Genomic DNA, 19,148 nt, shown 5'->3' on the forward strand with positions numbered 1-19,148 from the left:
ACATGAAAAATCTAAACTTAATCAGTGTGTTTTTGGCTTTTAACTGGATAAATTATTTGAAGTCCTATATCCTTACTTTCCCTTCACTGGAGACAAATTTAAATTTCACATTGCCATAGGCAATTGGAATTCAATTTAAACATACAAAAAAATACAGTGAAGGGTCTTAAGATATTTTATAACATAATAAAATTTGAGTCTGATTTTATGCTCCTAAATGACATCTCGAATATGCAAAAAACTCTAGGAGAATATTGTTTTAAAATTAGCTCCAATTTCCCCAAGCCCTGCACATCAATGCTGGATTTACAATTTTATTTATAGAAAAAAAAAAAAAAAAAAAAAAAGAAAAAAAAACACAGCTGTATTGATGAGATCTACATAGAGCATTATTCATTATGATATTTACAGTTTTAAGCAACACCTTGGAAAAACAGAGGACAGTTTTCAATTTTACAAGGAAAAAAGGAAACACATATATAAAGACAAATGTTGACAGAGCTTAATATTAACAAGAGGGCTATCCATTCTTGATACAAAACCGGGAAATCGCTTGGCTGGACAACTAGAGCTTCTTAATCTGACTGTCCAGGTCATTAAAATACGGATGATTCAATGCCATTTTGCCGGAAATTCGTTTGGCAGGATCATAGACCAACATTTTCTGGAAAAGAAAGAAAGTGAAATTTATTCAGAAAACAGTACTAATGAAACTAAACAGAATATCTAGCACTAGACAGATTAATGTCTATCACCTACCTAGCAAAAAGTTAATGTCAAAAAGTTTTTGTAAGATTCAAACATAAGCACAAATGTGTCACTTCAGGAAATCTTAAATGCCATCTTTGCCTGCCTGCCTGCCTTAACCAAGAATTAAAATAGTTAAAATTAACTAATTAAATAGTTAACATTAACTAAAATAAAATACATTGCCTCCTCTAATGCATTAGTGCCAATCCCTAAGTGCCAATACTTCCCTTTTTTGTTGTTAATTGCATGTTCAAACACAAACATGTTTTAGGCTCATAATTTACAAGCAGGAATATAAATTTAGGCCAGGAAAAATAAAAATTCTTTTTTTTGGCTAAGTCATTAGCAAGAGCAATTTAATAAAATGATTTTTGTAGGAATTATGACATTTAACTGTAGTTGTTTCCATTTTTGCTTCCTACATGTCTTAAAAAGGAATCGGTGGGAAGGGGAAGGGAATTTGAGCCATGCTACTCCAGTAAGCTGACTTATTAGGCAAAAATTAATCTACACACTTGAAAGAGGTAATAAACAAAACCGTAAACAAACTAGCAGAAGCATGTAATGATGCTACTGCTCCACAAGAAACAATGAATCTAAAAAAACAGTAGCTTGAGAATTCTTTATGAATTGAGAAAAACTGACACAAGTGCAAGAGTAAAATGAGAAACCCCAAACCTATTGCAATGTAAACATAGTGATCAAGCTGAAACAAAGAAGGATCTTCCTTTTTTACAGAGCTGGAGGACTAAGAGACATTCACCCCTTCAGTCTGAACAATGTGTTGGTGGCTTTCAAGAATGGCTCTATGAACTAAATGAACTAAAAATGCAGAGGACCAATTCTCCTGCAGAAACAATGTGGGAATTTGTTTTGCTGCTGGACTCTGGTCTGGTGAACTTTCATTTTTCAAAATAAGGAAGAGTTTGCCACATAGGCGAGAGGAGAAGTATTTTGGGACAAAGTGCTGTAAAAATAAGGGATAATCAACATTTCTAAGAAATTTATTTTGGCAGGGAGAGAAGAGAAGGCTGTTCTCAAAATGCTGTAAAACTTTCTTTCTTACTGGAGATTTGGGAAAAGGACTGGCAAGGATAGAGTTTTTAGTCAATACCTGCTAAACTTTTCTAGTGAATTCAAGGAAAAGATGGCAGGCAATATAGTGCTAAAGTGAGAACTCAGAAACTAAGAAATTAAGTGGGTTCAGAATAAGAAGAATAGACACATTAACTTCAAAAAAGAGAAAAAAAGAGTATAATACCCAAACCCTAAATAGCAATTTTTAGAATTATGGCCTACCATTGACCCACACTTAATAATGTATACCAAGATAAGGTCAAAATTAGGAGAACACAGGATAGTTTCCCTCTTAGACCTGTAGAAAAGGAAGGAATTTGTGACCAAAGAAAAACTAGAGATCATTATTGATCACAAAATAGAAATAGAAAATCTTGATTATATGAAGTTAAAAAGTTTTTGTACAAACAAAACTAATGCAGACAAGATTAAAAGAGAAGCAATAAACTGAGAAAACATGTTTACAGTTAAAGGTTCTGATAAAGGTTGCATTTCCAAAATATATAGAGAATTGACTAATTTATAAGAAATCAAGCCATTCTCCAATTGAAAATGGTCAAAGGATATGAATAGATAATTTTCAGATGAAGAAATTAAAACTATTCAATATGAAAAAGATGCTGCAAATTATTAATGATAATGTGAGATACCACCACACACCTCTTAGATTGGCTAGGAAGACAGGAAAAGATAATGACGAATGTTGGAGGGGTTGTGGGAAAACAGGGACACTGACACATTGTTGGTGGAATTGTGAACGAATCTAACCATTCTGGGGAGCAATTTGGAACTGTGCTCAAAAAGTTATCAAACTGTGCACACTCTTTGAGTCAGCAGTGTTACTATTGGGCTTATATCCCAAAGAGATCTTAAAAGAAGGGAAAGGGACCCATATGTGCAAAAATGTTTGTGGCAGCCCTTTTTGTAGTGGCTAGAAACTGTAAAAATTGAATGGATGCCCTTCAGTTGGAGAATGGCTGAATAAATTGTGGTACGTGAATGTTATGGAATTTGTTAGAAATGACCAACAGGATGATTTCAGAAAGACCTGGAGAGACATGAACTGAGAACTGATGAGCAGTTCTGATGGACGTGGATCTCTTCAACAATGAGATGAACCAGTTGTTCAGTATTGAAGAGAATCAGCTACACCCAGCGAAAGAAGTATGGGAAATGAGTGTGGACCACAACATAGCATTTCCACTCCTTCTGTTCTTGTCCGTTTGCATTTTTGTGTTCCTTCTCAGATTATTTTTACCTTATTTCTAAATCCAATTTTTCTTGTGCATCAAGATAACTGTATAAATGTGTATACATATATTGTATTTAACATATACTTTTAACATATTTAACATGCATTGGACTACCTGCCATCTAGAAGAGGGGATGGGGGGGAAGGAGAGGAAACATTGAAACAGGTTTTGCAAGAGTTAATGCTGAAAAATTACCCATGCATATGTCTTGTAAATAAAAGGCTATAATAAAATTAATAATCATACAAAAAATTAAAAATAAAATAAAATTATGGCCTACTAGTACTTTCTACCCTTTTTCTTTCCTTCTCAAAACTTAGGAAGAACCATAAATTTCAATATTTTAAAATAAAAAAGTAGGAGCTATGCAAATTTTCTTGAAATACATAGCCCAGAATATAACCAATTACGAAGGCACAGAGATTTACTAAAATTCTAACATTTGAACAATGAATACATTTAAACTTTCTATTTCAAATAAAAACTTGATGAGTTAAAAGGAAATAATACAGCACAGATGTCAAAAAGGAAAATTTAGGTCAAAAGGAACAAATTTTCTCTAATGGAAGTTATTCAGCTTTACAGAACCACTCCCAGCTCTTACAGTCTTCTGGCTCTATAAATTACCTGTAATTTCCACTTATTCACCTTCATTTAGACCAGGGCAACCCACATCTCTTCTTACAGTCCAAAATTCTAGTGCACCAATTCCAATTCTTACCTTACTTTTCCTATTTAATTCTTCCAAGTAGTTTACATATATATATATATATATATATATATAATACTATATATATAAATAAAATAAACCCTGATTTGATTTTTCTTGTGCAGCAAGATAATTGCATAGATATGTATGCATATATTGGATTTAACATATTTCTACCATGTTTAACATATACCAGAAATACTTGCCATCTAGGGGAGGGAAATTGGAATTTTCCAAAGTTTTACAAGGTTAATATTGAAAAATTATCCATCCAAATACATGTTTTGAAAATAAAAAGATTATATATATATATATATATATATATATATATATATATATATATATATATATATATATATATATATATATATATATATATATCTTCTCTACTCTAGGTTCCTAATAAACATGATTAAGACTTTTGTGTGTGTGTATATATATATATGTATATATAAATTTTTTAAAAGCAAGTCTCCACATTTTCAACAATGGGGTTTCCATAAAGTCCCATCAGAGCTTTACAGACTCACAGAGAGCAGATCGATGCCATTTTCATCAAGGTTCTTGACATGTGACGTCAGACTTCCTGGTTTCCACTTGGGGAATGTATTCTTATAGTCCTGTAGTGACTCAACTTCTGGCCACACTTCATTATTAGGAGTCCCCAGAGCCCTGCAAGACAAAAATTTACTAAGATTTCCTTGTTCTGGGAGAGAGAACCTAAGTGGTCTTAGTCTAGCACACTCTACCTGAAGATTCGGAAGAGCTGGTCAATTTCAGAATCCCCGTGGAAAAGTGGCTTCTTCGTTGCTAATTCAGCAAATATTGTGCCTATACTCCAAATGTCTACAGGAGTCGAATATCTGGCAGAGCCCAGCAACACCTCTGGAGATCGGTACCACAGTGTTACCACCTAATACATAAATTTAAAATGGTTTACAATTCAATATTGAATTATTGGCAATAAATCAACTGTCAAGACCCGTGGATTCATGTTTTATTTGAATTACTCTATAATACAGACTATATAACCAGGCAGTCATGCCTATTTACATGTCAAAGAGTAACACATTAGTGATCCTGACCTTAGAAATGCCCCATTAGAGCCATTTCCCTCCTACACACAGGAGTAGGAATCAGGGCCCAGTGGATTATGAATGACCTGTGTTGCAGAAGTTATCTTGGGAACATTCTTATATTCTGTATTCCTTTTTTTTTTTTTTTTTTTTTTTTTTTTTTTTTTTTTGGTGTGTATTCTTTTTAATTTCTAGAAATTAAAGTCCTGGTGTAATCTATATTTCTCTGACCAAAGGAAATGTTTTTCATTATTAACTGTTGTCTCCATTTACAATGAAATTGTCAATATACATAATAAGATTTTATTTAGTAATGTGAAAGCCATGCAAAGCTCTTTGGCAGAGACAGGAGGTGGGCTGGATTGGGCTAACCGTGCCAGACCTCTCTGATAGAGTGGTTTGTTCTTAACTACTGCAAAAAAGAGGAAATGATTTGCATTTTGCACTGTCCTCATCTCAAACCCTCCCCACCTCCTCCTTCATTCTGGTCTCAAATGATGGGACATTTTTCTTACCAAGACCGACCCTGGACTCCCCCCATCCACTTATCCTCTTGTGACATCTTTCTTATCCCTATGCTCTGGCTTTCTTCCTCTTGCCCAAGACCCTGTTGGCAACCTCTCATCCCTTTTCAGCCCCCTCCTAAGGCAGTCTCTTCTTGTCCTCTGAACACTGGGCAGCCTAAGTTTCTAAGACCAAGTCTCCCTTTCTAGTCTCCTCCTTTGGCCTCTCCCGTCAAATCTTCCCAAGGCTCTTCCACCTCATGTCTGCTCATGGCCCCATCCCAAGTCTCCATCCTGGGCCCCCTTCTCTCTTCCCTCTGCAGTCATTCATTTTGGCCTACCCCAATCTTCTTCCAGCTGCCTCAGGAACAGAACTTGTGCTCTATCCCCAGACCTTCTCTCTTCCCACTTCCCATCACCTAGGCCCACAGCCAGGGCTGTCCTCCCCAACTCCCCACTCAAACTGACCCCACTCAGGCCTCTTTAAGTTTCTTGTTCTTACAATCACCATCTTAACGGGTACAGGCCTTCAGTGTCACATCCCAGGTCTATCACAACTGTCCGCTGACTGGCTTACTGTAAGTGCCCAAACACAAGCCTGGGAGCATATAGCCACACTGCAGGCCTCAAGCTTGGTCTGCCCACACTCCCCCTGACCACCCTGAACCTCACCCATTTAGCTGCCCAGCCCACTATATTGATCCTGTCCACTCTGAGCTCTGCCCATTTAGTTGTCCTGCTTATCAAACTCCCCCTGCCCACTGACCTCTGCCTACTTCGCTGTCCTGCCCACTAGTTTCCCCACAGCTCTGCCTGGGTTCTCTCCTGAGCCTCAGCTCCCACCTCACGTTCCCAGTGGCTGGTACCTTCCCCACAATTATCTGTCATCCATCCTTTGTCTTCTCTCCTTTAGGGAAGGAAAGTGCTTGTCTTATACTCTGATAGCTCCTTAGTCTAACAAAGTCCTCAGAAGCACCCATGTGGCTTCACAGAATAGAAAGAACACTCTTTCTGCTGATCACCCCCTTCCCAACTGTCCCCATACCCAGGCTTTGGCCCCTTCTGATAAGAAGCCTCGGGTGCCTGGGTGACATACTGTCCACCAGCTGCTCTGCTCCAAGAATCCTGGGCCACCCCTTTCCAAGGCTTCCTTCAGAGAGGGCTCCGAACCCTCCAGCAAACCTTTCAACATCTCCCAGCTGCCCTGCTTGGCTTCCCTTCAGGGAGTCATACTTCCCCAAATTTCCCAGCCTCCTTTTGTGTTTTGCCTTTTTTGAGGACAGGGACTATTTCCTCCTTCATTTACATCCTCATCCTTTATCATAATGTCTGGCACATAAAAAGGTGACTAATAAATGTCAAGGTGACCAAGCTAATAAGCAGAGCTATGGCCAGACTCCTTTTTGCAAAACAAGGAAAAAGGAGGCAATTTTAGGACAGAATGCTTCTTTTCTACTACAAAAAACCAACATAAAGCTCATTTGTAGGATAATTAGGAAGTATTAACTCTTCTTACCTCGTGTGTATAGACCCTTATAGGTATTCCAAAGGCCCGTGCAAGTCCAAAGTCAGCTAGTTTAATTACACCTTTATCATCTATTAATAGATTCTGAGGTTTCAAATCTCTGTGAAGAACTCTTCGTGAGTGACAAAAGACAATGCCTTGTAAGATTTGATACAAATAACTCTGAAGAAAAATGAAAATAAATTAGAAACTCAAAAACATTTTAGTCTTTTTACTAAGAAACAGCTAAAGAACTTAATTCTAAAACTTACATCACTCAAAGAAATCATCCAATAATAAACATAAATGGTTAGCCCTATTTTAGCCATATTTTTTGCACTTTGTTCTTCATCATAAAACCTGTTGATGGAGCTAAATCACAGTGATATGTGTCTTTTTGAAATTATGACATTCACCACCACTGCAAATACATGCTCATTCTCTATTTTCATCACTTCATTTTTTTTCTCCAATAGAACCTTTTGGAAGAAAAGTTGTGTTGACATATTATGAAAAATATCATTAAGCAAGTGATAGCAACACTTTGAAGTGCCCGGGGATCACCGGCTGAGAACCATTGTTAATCAAGTATGATCAACAAAGCTCAATTTTAAATACAACTTAACAGGGGCAAAACCCTTCTTGCTAAGGATTAATCAATATCCTAAGTTGTTCACCAAAAGCAATTTTTTGGGAATTTTAAAAGGCATGCTATTCATATAAATAGTCAAAGTACTGTAACTGTAAAATTTACAAGACGTACAACACAATAAATTCTCATTTTAAATAAATCAGCACATATATATTCTAACAGAAGACTAATAGACATTTCATGTTCTAATTGAGTCTTCTAGCACAGGGAAACATGAAGGCAAGATTACTTATCCCCATAAAGGACAAAATTCCAAAATCAAACTATAAAGTACAGGAAGGAATCTATAGTGTCCTATAAGGATCCTAAGTCACCATTTTTATAAGATTCCATCAAGACACACTGGTGTTAAATTCACGGCACTTAATGACACATGTGCCATTCTTCTGATGATTTCTACAGAATCTATCTAGAGTCTAACTTTGTTGAAATAAATGTGCCTAGGAAAAAATTGGGGTTTGGATGAACAAATAGCTATTCTATATACTCTCCACATAAGACCTTCTCCGTGAGGTCCTAGTGTGGGAATTTTTTTCTTCTTTTTCCTACTTTTTTCCTGTGTGCCCAGCACTGTGTCTGATGAATAGTAGTTGACTTGGAAGGCATAAGGAAGTTCCAAATATAGCTATAGCATATAACAAATATTAGTAAATACTTGAATTAAATTAATTTTCCAATAACAAAATCAGAACTGCTAGGGACTCTAAAGGCCAACTTGATCCAAATAGCAATTGTAGAATGACCTCTACACCATGGAAAAGTGGGCCTCCAGCCTCCAATGAGAGATCCAACCTCTCCCCTGAACAGTCCTTTTTACTTCAGGAATGGGCATCCTGATGTCAGGTCCCAAAGGCTTCTTGGCCTCTCCAGGTGCTCTCAGTTCTACTGTCTTGGGTTAAGCTTAACAGGTCTAATCCTCTCCTCTACATGGCAGATCTTCAAATACTTAATAGTAGCTGTTATGTCCCCTATATTCAATATTCCCAGCTTGTTTAGCCATGACCTATGACATCATCCTGAGCATCCATGATTTGCCTTCTTCTGGATTCTCCAGTTTATGTGTGTTCTAAAACAGGCCTAATCTTTTCAAATAAAAGTCAATATATATTAACCAACTGGTAGGAATGGCCTTACTTTAACAAGTGAAGAATCCATATACTGGCCAGGAGGGATAGAATCCAAGTACTTCTTGAGGTCCATAGAGAGGAATTCAAAAATGAGGTAGAGTCTAGCATCTTGCATGAGTACATCTTGAAGACTGGAAATAAAAAAGCAATTTCATGAATTTACATCTTACCAATATTTCTAGTATCTCACTTCCACAAAGTTTTCATCAAAGATGTCAAACGGGAAAGAAAGGTATTTTCTGTGAAACAGACCTAAGAATAAGAAGCCTAGCCTATAAAAAGGATCACATGTGAAACTAGTGTTTTAAAAGCAGTTTATAAAAGAAACCACAAATTTGCAGGATTGCTTTTAAAAGTCTTATTAAAGGGAATCCCAGCTTATAATCAATCAAATTCTAAAATGCCATGTTTCCATGCTGCTCTGGTATCCTAAGGGTTTAAAAAAAAAAAAAAAAAGGAATCCAACACCATTAAAACCAAATGGCAGGAGTATGGAAGGAAGGGATTAAAACCTTTTGGCTCCTGAAATGGGTTATGTCAAACCGAGATGGAGACAGACACAGGGCAAAGATTGGGAAAAAAACCATCAACCACAAAACAGGTTTCCATGATACCTGTTTTCTATCAGTATCAACTGCTTGGGCAGTTGCCATACCTAAATAAAGTGGTTTACAAGCAGACAGCTGGTAAGCCTCAGTAGTATGATGACAAGTCAGCAGGCCTGGAGTCTAACCAAATCTCTACCTTGACCACTTTGTAACATCATTTATTTTATTCTAGTAATAAAAAATTCACTGTCCAGACACATTACATTTTACATACATTACATTATACCAAGAGCTCATATTCACAAAATGATGAATAAAATAAGCTTTGCTGAAATAAAATCATTTCAGAAAAAGTTGAAGAAACACTTTTGCACACCTAAAAGTTAGCTTTTAAAAGTGCTAAAAATGTAAGTACTTGCAACCCACAAATCTATCCATACCTGACAATGTTAGGGTGACGAAGTTCTTTCAACAGAGAAATTTCTCGAATTGCAGTGCTTGGAACGCCCTCCTCCTCACTCTCTAATCTGATTTTCTTCATGGCCACCACCTGACCTGTAGTTTTATGTCGACCCTTATATACAACACCATAGGTACCTAAAACACACAAAAAAATTGTCAAATATTTATCTCCAAGCAAAAACTTACCAAAAAGACAAAAACAAACAAACAAAAAAATAACCCAAGATAAAACTGCAATCCAACTTCCAAAGGGAAAAAAAATATCAAAATAATTCTTTACTCTAGTGAATGCATAAATCCACTAGTGCTTATCCACTAGTTTTGATTGGATATTATGCTTTTATGCTCTATTAAGGAAATATGCACTACAGAAGACAGAGGGTAGAAAACTAGTAAGCAAACATAGACCAAAATATTCAGTTAAAGAGGAAGATTCACAATATGCATCTCTCATCTACTTCTATAAAATCATATTGTTAACAGATAAATCTACACTTAGGAAAATGTACTTAATTCAAAGAGATTCCCATCAAAATAAAACCCTTTAAAACATCAAATCAGAAGAGTTGCTTCAGATTCCAGCACAGGGTCATTACAAGTACAACCTCAGGGAGAGTGCTTTTCAAGGATCTCTGTAGCTCAAACCCTAAAATGTGAAGTAAGCTTGTTCTTTAGCTGCCTAGAAAGTTGGTTCTCAAATAGTAATCCTAGGTAACTGAAATTTTATTCCTATACTTGAATTATAAATTGCCAGATAGAAACAATTAAAGAATACATTTTTAGGTTTATGATCACTAAGGCAAGACACTTCATGGAAGAGATTTAGACTTAAGCTTAAGATAGAAGAGGAGAGAGTTCAGTATATGGAAGGGTGCTAAAGACAATAACTTGAAAAGAAAGTTTGTGCTAAAGAATAACAAAACTATAAATTAAGGCCATCATCCTTGAAAACCAAGCAGAATGGTTAAGATCTGTTTTAGCAGAAAAGAGAAACTCATTGCAGGAGTTATGCAATGAAAGTAATTGTTCACTCTGCTCTAGCAACCAAATTCATAATGGAAACCTTAGGGAGGGGTAAGGGCAAGGAAAGATTTCTAATGAGCATGAAAAAGCAAAAGACTCCACTAACAGGTTAACCATAACATGGCATCCCAGAAGGTATCTCAGCAGCCAGCAAGACCAGACAATTGGGCATCCTATCTACCTGAAGACCTTTAGTGAGGGAGAACCCATATCTGGGAGAAGGAGACTTTGAGGATAGTCAGGTGCTATTCAATTTTTCCTCCATGTACTGAAATGAATTCAGATCTTTTCATTACTATCAAGCCTAAATGTACCTGTCTTGCAACCTTTATCCAATGCTCCTGATTTGGTCTTCTTAGAACAAGCATAGATACTTCTAACTGAGGGGCCTTCAGACCCCTAGGCAGCCCTCAAGTGACCTGGTCTCCTAATCTTCATTAGAACACTGATTCAAATCCCTTTATCACCTAGGTTCACCCTTTTCTTTCTGAATGAGATTAACATCCTTACTGAGTCACAAGATAGTCTTTTCACAGTGTCACAGACACCAATGGATTTTACTTGTTTTACTTCTAGTTCACTTTTATGATTTTCACTGAAATAGTACAAATAAAATTGGGATTATAAAACCCACAGAAGACAAATGATGGAATAGGGATTGTCATTTCTTTGAATAAGAGAATTAAATAAAAAACTGATCCTAGATTTTCAAGGTTTTTCTCAATCTCTTTTCCTAAATCTCTCATTCTCACTGTATAGCTCTAAACATTCTTTAAACATTTTTCTCTACATTCTGAGATTTCACTCCTGAGTTTAATTACTCCTCCATGCAGATGACTCCCAGATCAAGGGACAGCCTCTTTCCTTAGCTCCAGTCCCATTACTTACTTGGCCATTCTGCTTGGAGGGTCTCCAGGCATTTTATCATGTCCTTCCCCCTGAACTCATCCTTCTCAAACTTGCTAATTCTGAAGTGTCTGCACCACAATCTTTCCAGTCACCCAGGTCTCAGACTTCCATGATTCCCCACTGTTTTAGCCCTTTTTTATATCAAATTGAGTCTTAATGATTCTATGTCCACAACACATGCAATCTGCTGTTAACATAGGGCTCCCACGGTTCTCTTTCTTCTGTTTCTTCAATCTCCAAATGCTCACAGGAATCCTAAACCAAATTTCTCATTCTTAAAACTCCCAAAGTGAATTCTTCATCACTCCAACACAAGTGTTAGATGCTCACTGAAATTCCCATCCATCTGTTGTCAATTCTTAGTAACTCTTAACATTGTAGCATCTTTCCTGCTCAGCCCCTTCTCTCCTTTGACAATAGCATCCAGGGCCATTATCCTTAGTCTGCTGGTCAGTCTCCTTCCCTTGAGTCTCAAGCCCCTCTTTCATCAGTTTTAAGTCATCTTCCTTAAAGTGTGGCTTCTTCCCAGCCCCACCTCACTCCCCCTGCCTTAGTTCACATTTTCACCAGATGTCCTTTATGCTGGAAATTCTCTCCCCACTCATTTCCACTTCCTAGATTCTCTGACTTCCTTCATGTCCAAGCCAGAATCCCATCTTCTGTAAGAAACCTTTTTTGAAGCCCCTTAATGCCAGTGTTTTCCTTTCTCTGCCATTCTCCCAATTTATCCAGCATGCATCTTGTCTCATAGAGTTGTATGAATCCCCAATTAGGCCAACTTCCTTGAGAGAACCATGACCAAGAATTGGTTTGATTCTTATTTCTTTGTAATACTTAACCCACTGCCGCCACACAGTAGGCACTTAGTGATTGATGACCTTGCAGCAACTTGTGTCTGTCCCTTTCTCCCGCCCCTGACAAGGCCCAGACGCCTACCTGGGTCCCTGGCTCTAGGTAATCATGTTCTCAAAGTTCTGTTCATAGCAAGTCACTTGTGCCCCTGGTTTTCTCCACATGCCCCAGGGCTCCCTGTCTTGCTTTCAAAGTCAGTTGGTCAGGCATTAAGTGTCCTTTGCCAGGTCTGTTTCACCCTCCTGCTGAAGATGACCTTGTTCTTTTCCCTGATCAGCCCTCTGGCTTCTTCCAGTGCCTGGGCTGCCCTCCTGCCTCCCAGAAACAGAGCTTTGAAGCAAGTTAGGGAGAAGGGCCACTCTACACTGGTAACTGGTACATCCTGATCCTGCAGCTGCAAGCATACTATGCATATGTCAGATGGAATATGCCCCTTCGGACAGGGTTGCTTCTCTGTAAACCAAGCATCCAATATGCGAGTGTTTAACAAATGTTTGTTGATGACTGGTTCACATCATAACATATATCCCTAATGTATGGAGATCATTATATTATATTTAGAAGCTGAGAAGAGGAAAACTGTATAGTTCTCTACACTACAAATTTTGGGGTGAGGGTAGACATTAAAATTAGATTAAGTATTTCTTTTGTTCGGTTTAAATCTTATCAGCTTAAAAATTTACTCACCTTCCCCAATTTTCTCAATTTTTGTATAGTCTTCCATTTCTATTCAATGTGCTGGAGACTCTGAAATAGAAAAATCAAAGTGAGTCCTCACCATAAGTACTCAGAAATTTTGAGAAGCAGCAAATCCAGTAGCTAGAAGTAATTGAGTCATTGGTCCTGAAGTCAGTGAAACCTGGGTTAAAATGCTACATCAGACCCTAACATTCAATCTATTACCTTATCTATCTTCTATTTTTTTTAAACAAGTATAACCATTGTGCTGCTCTTTCTACACTAAGAAAATAGTTTTTAACTATTTTGAGTGGCAGCTAGAAAGAAGTAAGACTACAAACAAAAGTACAGGCTTGTATGGTCTGAATTGATAGATTCCTTATTGTTATTATCCCTATTAATAATCTTGGTAAAATCAGTGGGTGTAGGTTGTCTCTTCAGATAATAAATACTAAAGATTATTTAGCATTTTCCAAGAACCAAAAAAGAAAAATAAGATTCAGACATTAGTTGACCCTCAGACAAATATTGAGTACTCTTAGGTATTTATGTAAAAATAGCAATGCTTCTTCCATCATGAAAGCCTGTCAATAAGGCTGAAGCACATAAAGATGGAATGACTTGGTAGGGTCATAAAACCATTAAGTTTTATTCAAAAAATAATAGAATTTGAATTCACAGATTTCATAAATAGAATTTGAATCTTGAATCTAAGCTCCTCATTATTCTAAGGACTATTTTCAATACTAGTCTAAAATTATCTTTTTTGCATTTTTCCTTCACTGTTAGCTTATGTGATGATCACAATACCTTGCATTTTATGAAATATTTAACATTATATTAAGTTAAAACATCATGGAAATTAATAGCTGAATCAAGAAGTATGACTATATGTGCACATGTACATGTGTATGCATGAGAGAAAGAGAAAAACCATTTTCCATTAGAAGTTCCTCAAGGATAATCTTTTTGTCATATCCCTAGTAGTGCGTGGTAAGAGCGCATTGACTCAAGAAAGGAAAAAGTTATAATGAAATTCCTGGGACACCCTCAGCTAACACTTATTAGGAACCAATACACTGTTTAGAACACTAAGTCATAACAGGTTAAATACATCATTGCTTAAGCTTTATGACCCTGGACAAAATATTTGGGCCTAAAATTTCTCCCCTTTAACATAAAAGAATAATCTAATCAGCTCAGATTCCAACAGAGTTCCCTGTTGGTGTTATCTCAATCCTGGAAATACTTTTATTTACCAGTATGTATACTGTACCCCCCCTTAAAGTAGGATGTAGGTTCATTCAGAATATTTGTTGTTGAGGAGATGACAAATCAAGATGTCATTATACAATATCTTACTGGTATTGGGGAATTCCAAGGAATTACTAAACAAACTCAAACAGAAATGGGGCCACTGACCCTATCTACAGGCATACTTCATTTTAGTGAACTTGGCAAATATTGCATCCTTTATACACTGAAGGTGTGTGGCAAACCTGGGTCAAAGAAGTCCATCAGTGCCATTTTTCCAATGACATGAGCTCACATTGTATCTGTGTCCCCTTTTGTTCTGTTTTGCTGATCTGGTGAGTGACCTTTGATGTTATTACTATAACTGTTTTGAAGCATAGCAAACCTCACCCATATAAGGCAGCTGAATTTCATCAATAAATGCATCTTAACCATTTCACCCACCCAGATCCCCCTTTTTCTCTTCTTGTTCCCTGACACAATATGAAATCATCAATTAACCTCACAATGGCCTCCAAGTGTTCCAGTGAAAGTAAGAGTTGATACAGCAAACTTCATTGTTTTAATTTAAGAAATTGCCATAGCCAGTCCAACCTACTACCCTGATCACTCAGCCAGCAAGACTACCAGCAAAGTAAGTTCACTGAAGGCTCAGAGGATGGTTCACATTTTTATCATTATTTTTAAATTAAGGCATATACATTATTTTTTTTAGACAAACTTAGTAGACTACAATATAGTTTTTTATATGGCTTGGGAAATTGAAAAATTCATGTGACTCACTTTATTGCATATTCACTTTATTGGATGATCTGGAACCAAACCCACAATATCTCCAAGGCAAGCTAGTATGCTTTGTTATATTTCCCAATTACATCTTAATCTCTGTGCAGCACATTTAACAGCTCTGACCTACAGCACTAGACCCATCATCAACAGAACCAGTAGGGTGCCAATGAGCAAACATGAACTTCCAAGCCAACTACACAGTGATAGCACATTCCTCTCAGTTTCTTTAGGTGGAGAAAACTTATTGTTTCTATTAGCAAAGAGCAAAACAGAGACGTCTCTTCATGACAAATGCAGCGTGAAAGATGCTCAGGCCTTTTGGCGGCTTCCTTGTGAATTACCTTGTGTTTTGATCAGATGACCTCGGAACCTTCCTGTTTCAGAACTATCTCTGTGAAGACAGACATGTATCCTGGACAAACATTCTAACTTGTTGTAAAACCTTTCCTCTACACCCAGAGCCCACTATGTCCTAACTGTACACAATTATGGCAGCCAATAAACAGAAGTTATATGCAGAACTAATAGGAGTACAATAAGAGAGGGAAGGCACTGGAATTAAAGAGGGGATGAGAAAGGCTTCCTGTAGAGAAAGGATTCTTGTTGGAATTTACAAGGAAAGCAGGCAAGCCAGGAAGTAGAGATAAGGAGACACAGGGGAGAGCCATTCAGAAGGCCAGAGTCACTGGAATGAAAAGTGTGACAAGAATTATGGATTCCTTGTGCCCAGCCTGGGATGGAGCCTCCAGAGCTCATTGTCTCATCAGACACACTGTTACCTGGATCCTAATGTGGTGAAAGAAGTACAGCCACGGCTCTTAAGGCCAAACTTGCTTTTGTATTTGCTCCTGGAGGTGACAGGGAACCTTGTTTACAGAGTAAGAGGAGGATGGAGGAAAGGTCTTATTGGATTTGGTGATTAAGAAATCATTAGTAACTATGGAAAGTGGGGTTGAGATAGAATAAGGTCAGAAGCCAAGTTCTAAGATGTTTAAGAGAAAATGTTTAAATTAGTTCTATTTGAAAAATTAGGCTAAAAAATTCTTCCACCAATCTTGTGCTGATCTGTTAACTTGTCTTCCTTTCAGCCCTAAGTTTTTAAGAATCCTTCTCAAATGGTTTGTGGGACCTATCTTTTCCCATGTCTTTCTTAGGAGATGGATGGCAGTCAGCTCTGCTCCGTGCTTTGCACTTTTTGCAAGCTACTTTGCTTGTCCAGGAAGCTGATCCAGGAGATTATTTGAGCCTAGATTAATGGATAATGTTCAAATGACACTTTTCTAGTTGTGTAAACCTGAACAAGTTCCTGAGGCTGGCTTTCTTTCTCTAGCACTTGCATCAGTTACAAGGACCAAACTCAACCTTTCCCTTCCTGCATTTTGCAACAGCTTCCTCTACGGCTGCCAAGACCGTGTTTCCAGGCCTCCATGTGATGCTACTGAGAGCCCAAATATTGGAGTTCCACTCCGGGTTCTCTTAATCACTGTATATTTGCCCTTGGATCAAGTCACTCAATGACTGCCTTATCCATAAAGGAAATGTATCTGACCAGCTCCTGCTCAGGCCTGAAGTCTAACATCTAACTGTGTGGGCTAGCACGGCTAACCTCCTAACCGCACGACCCTGGACCGAGCCAGTCCAGCTCACAAACCTTTGGCTTCCTCACCTATAAAAGGGGAAAGCCCATGTTTGCATCACCCCCCCCCCCCCCCAGCAGATCATGGATACAATGTCTGAGGCGGAAGGAATCCAAAGGACGTGTCCTCAAGCATGTTTCTAGAATAAACTCCAACTAGAGCCATTATTTAAAAAATCTTCCAGATCACTAGGAGAGAAATACACATGAAACCCACAGAACCACAGAATGGCAAAGCTGACAAAACAGGCATATTGGTCTACCCTTTGTAGAACTGTAAATTACTTCATTCTGGAAAATTTGGCGGAAAAAAATAAAAAACCTCAGAGTTACAAAGTTACATACAGAGTTATAAACATAAGATTAAAGGAGAATAATAGGGACTCCAGGTGAGCATCACCCAATGGCCAGAGGAGGATCCAGGGACTGACAGAGAAGGGGGAGGGGGGGCAGAATGGCTCTCGTTCACGTTACCAGAGCTCGGTCTCCTTCCCCACCCGGTGGGGGCGGGTTTTGTTTGCAGTGGGAGTTCTGCCTCCTCCGTTACAGGGGTGCTCAGCGCCCTCCTCCCGCACCGAGGCCGGAAGGGTCAGTTCACAGGACGGGACTCCAGGGAGGCCTGAAGCCCGTCACCCAGAGGACTCAGCAGCGACACTTCCTGTGACAGCTCCTCTCGCCCCCTGCAGAGGGTGGTCAGGAGCAGGGATCGGAGCTCTTCCGGACCCCGACTTTTCTAGGGCCGGGGGCTGGAGGAGGGAATCCCACACTCCGACGGGGGGAGGGGGTGACCTGACCACCCCTTTTACGTCATTCCCTCAGAGCCCCTGCCGGGCACACAGCCCCCAGGAGAGCAGGCCGAGCGCTGCCCCACGAGCTCAGGCCGGAGAAGTGCTCCCGGTTCGAGGCCCCCTTATCCCCGGCGGATCCCGAGCGGAGCTCCGGGGAAGGGGCAGAGAACGAGGCGCAGGGCCACATGGCGCCGGAGATTCTCGCAGTGCCCTACAGGGGCACAGCCCGGGCCCGAGGAAAGAAGCGCAGGGTCCGAGCCCACCGCGCCACGCTTCCTACAGGGGGGGAAACTGAGGCGGCCCTGCCCCCCCACCCCCTGCTCCCTCCCGTCTCCCGCTCCGACTCCCCCCCGGGCCCTTACCAGAACAGGCCGAGGCCGAAGGGGCAGCAGCGGCGGCGGTAGCACAATCGTCTAGTCAGCCTCAGCTCCGGGGACGCCGACTGAGGCCAGTTTCAAACTCAGCGCGCTAAAGTGTCTCCGCTCCGCCAATCAGCGAGCCCGTAGACTTTCAAAGCGGCCAATCAGAGCCCGAAGCTCCGACGCTCGCTTTCCGGGGGGGCGGCGGCGCGAAACAGCGGCGAAAAGGCGGTCCGCTGGAAACGAGGGCGGCGGGCACCGACTGAGCCCTAGCGCAGGCGTTCTCGGGCTCTCCTCGGCCCCGCCCACCATCCTGGTCTTGTAGTTTCTCGTCGGACGAACCGAGCGGTAGGGAGTCTTTGTGTTCGTTTAAGTCTGGGCTCTGTCCATCCCATTCTTAGAGCGCCTAGGGACTCGAGGGATCGTACATAGTTATTTACATGCTCTTTAAGGTTTGCAGAGCGCTTTACGAACATTAATTCTTTGATTTCTCACAACTCCTGGAGATATACTATCATCATCCCCATTTCAGAGATGAGGTAACTGAGGTCATGTAGCTTTTGAGTAGCTGAGATAAGATTTGTTTAAAGTCCAGAGCATGACCACTGAGCCACCTAGGATCTGGAGAGGATCACAAGCGCTAGATCAGGCCCCAGACTCCCACATTTATTTCAGTATCGTTTCCTTTGTGATTCCATTTCACGTCATTCTGAGGAGATCATAAACTTCACTAGCCTTGTTTTAACCCTTGATCCAGATCACAAATAGCTAAAATTTATGTAGCATTTAAGATTTACAAAGCACTTTACATGTTAATAAAAGTTAACATTCATGTAGCAATCAAAGTTTACAAAGCACCTCATACATTAACAGTAAGTTAACATTTACATAACACTCTAGGTTTACAAAGCAGCTTACATGTCAATAATACCTTAGCATTTATGTAGCACTCAGGGTTTACAGAGTACCTCACATGTTAATGAGAAGTAAAGTTTACAAAGCACTTTTCATATAAATAAGTTAACATTTATGTAGCACTAAAGGTTTACAAAGTACCATACATGTTAATAAATTAACATTTATGTATCATTTAAGTTTTACAAAGCACCTCATGTGTTAATAAGTTACTGTTTAGATAACACTGTATAACACTATAAAAGTTAACGCATATATAATATTATATAAGTTTACAAAGCACC

The 19,148-nt window shown here is 39.2% G+C and overlaps 1 protein-coding gene across 1 annotated transcript; it reads right to left on the reverse strand.

Annotated features, from left to right (window-relative positions):
• Positions 1-301: 301 nt before the first annotated feature.
• Positions 302-18,084, reverse strand: CDK1 (cyclin dependent kinase 1). The gene is made up of 8 exons (XM_074297038.1): positions 17,953-18,084; positions 13,133-13,192; positions 9,640-9,796; positions 8,659-8,782; positions 6,885-7,055; positions 4,539-4,702; positions 4,320-4,461; positions 302-664 (listed from the first exon to the last, which is right to left on the reverse strand). Exons 2-8 carry the CDS (start codon positions 13,167-13,169, stop codon positions 566-568), a joined length of 894 nt encoding a protein of 297 aa, XP_074153139.1. The 5' UTR covers positions 13,170-13,192; positions 17,953-18,084; the 3' UTR covers positions 302-565.
• Between the last annotated feature and the right edge of the window lie 1,064 nt (positions 18,085-19,148).

This window comes from Sminthopsis crassicaudata, chromosome 2, assembly GCF_048593235.1.
Source record: "Sminthopsis crassicaudata isolate SCR6 chromosome 2, ASM4859323v1, whole genome shotgun sequence".
In the NCBI taxonomy this organism is placed as follows: Eukaryota; Metazoa; Chordata; class Mammalia; order Dasyuromorphia; family Dasyuridae; genus Sminthopsis; species Sminthopsis crassicaudata.

Excerpts from the sequence above, each read along its gene's own strand:
- CDK1 (XM_074297038.1), bottom strand. The coding sequence starts at position 13,169 with ATGGAAGACTATACAAAAATTGAGAAAATTGGGGAAG. Across the intron at positions 4,703-6,884 it reads TAAGGGTCTATACACACGAG|GTGGTAACACTGTGGTACCG; the intron begins GTAAGAAGAGTT and ends TTTATGTATTAG. Across the intron at positions 665-4,319 it reads ATGGCATCGATCTGCTCTCT|AAAATGTTGGTCTATGATCC; the intron begins GTGAGTCTGTAA and ends TTTCTTTTCCAG.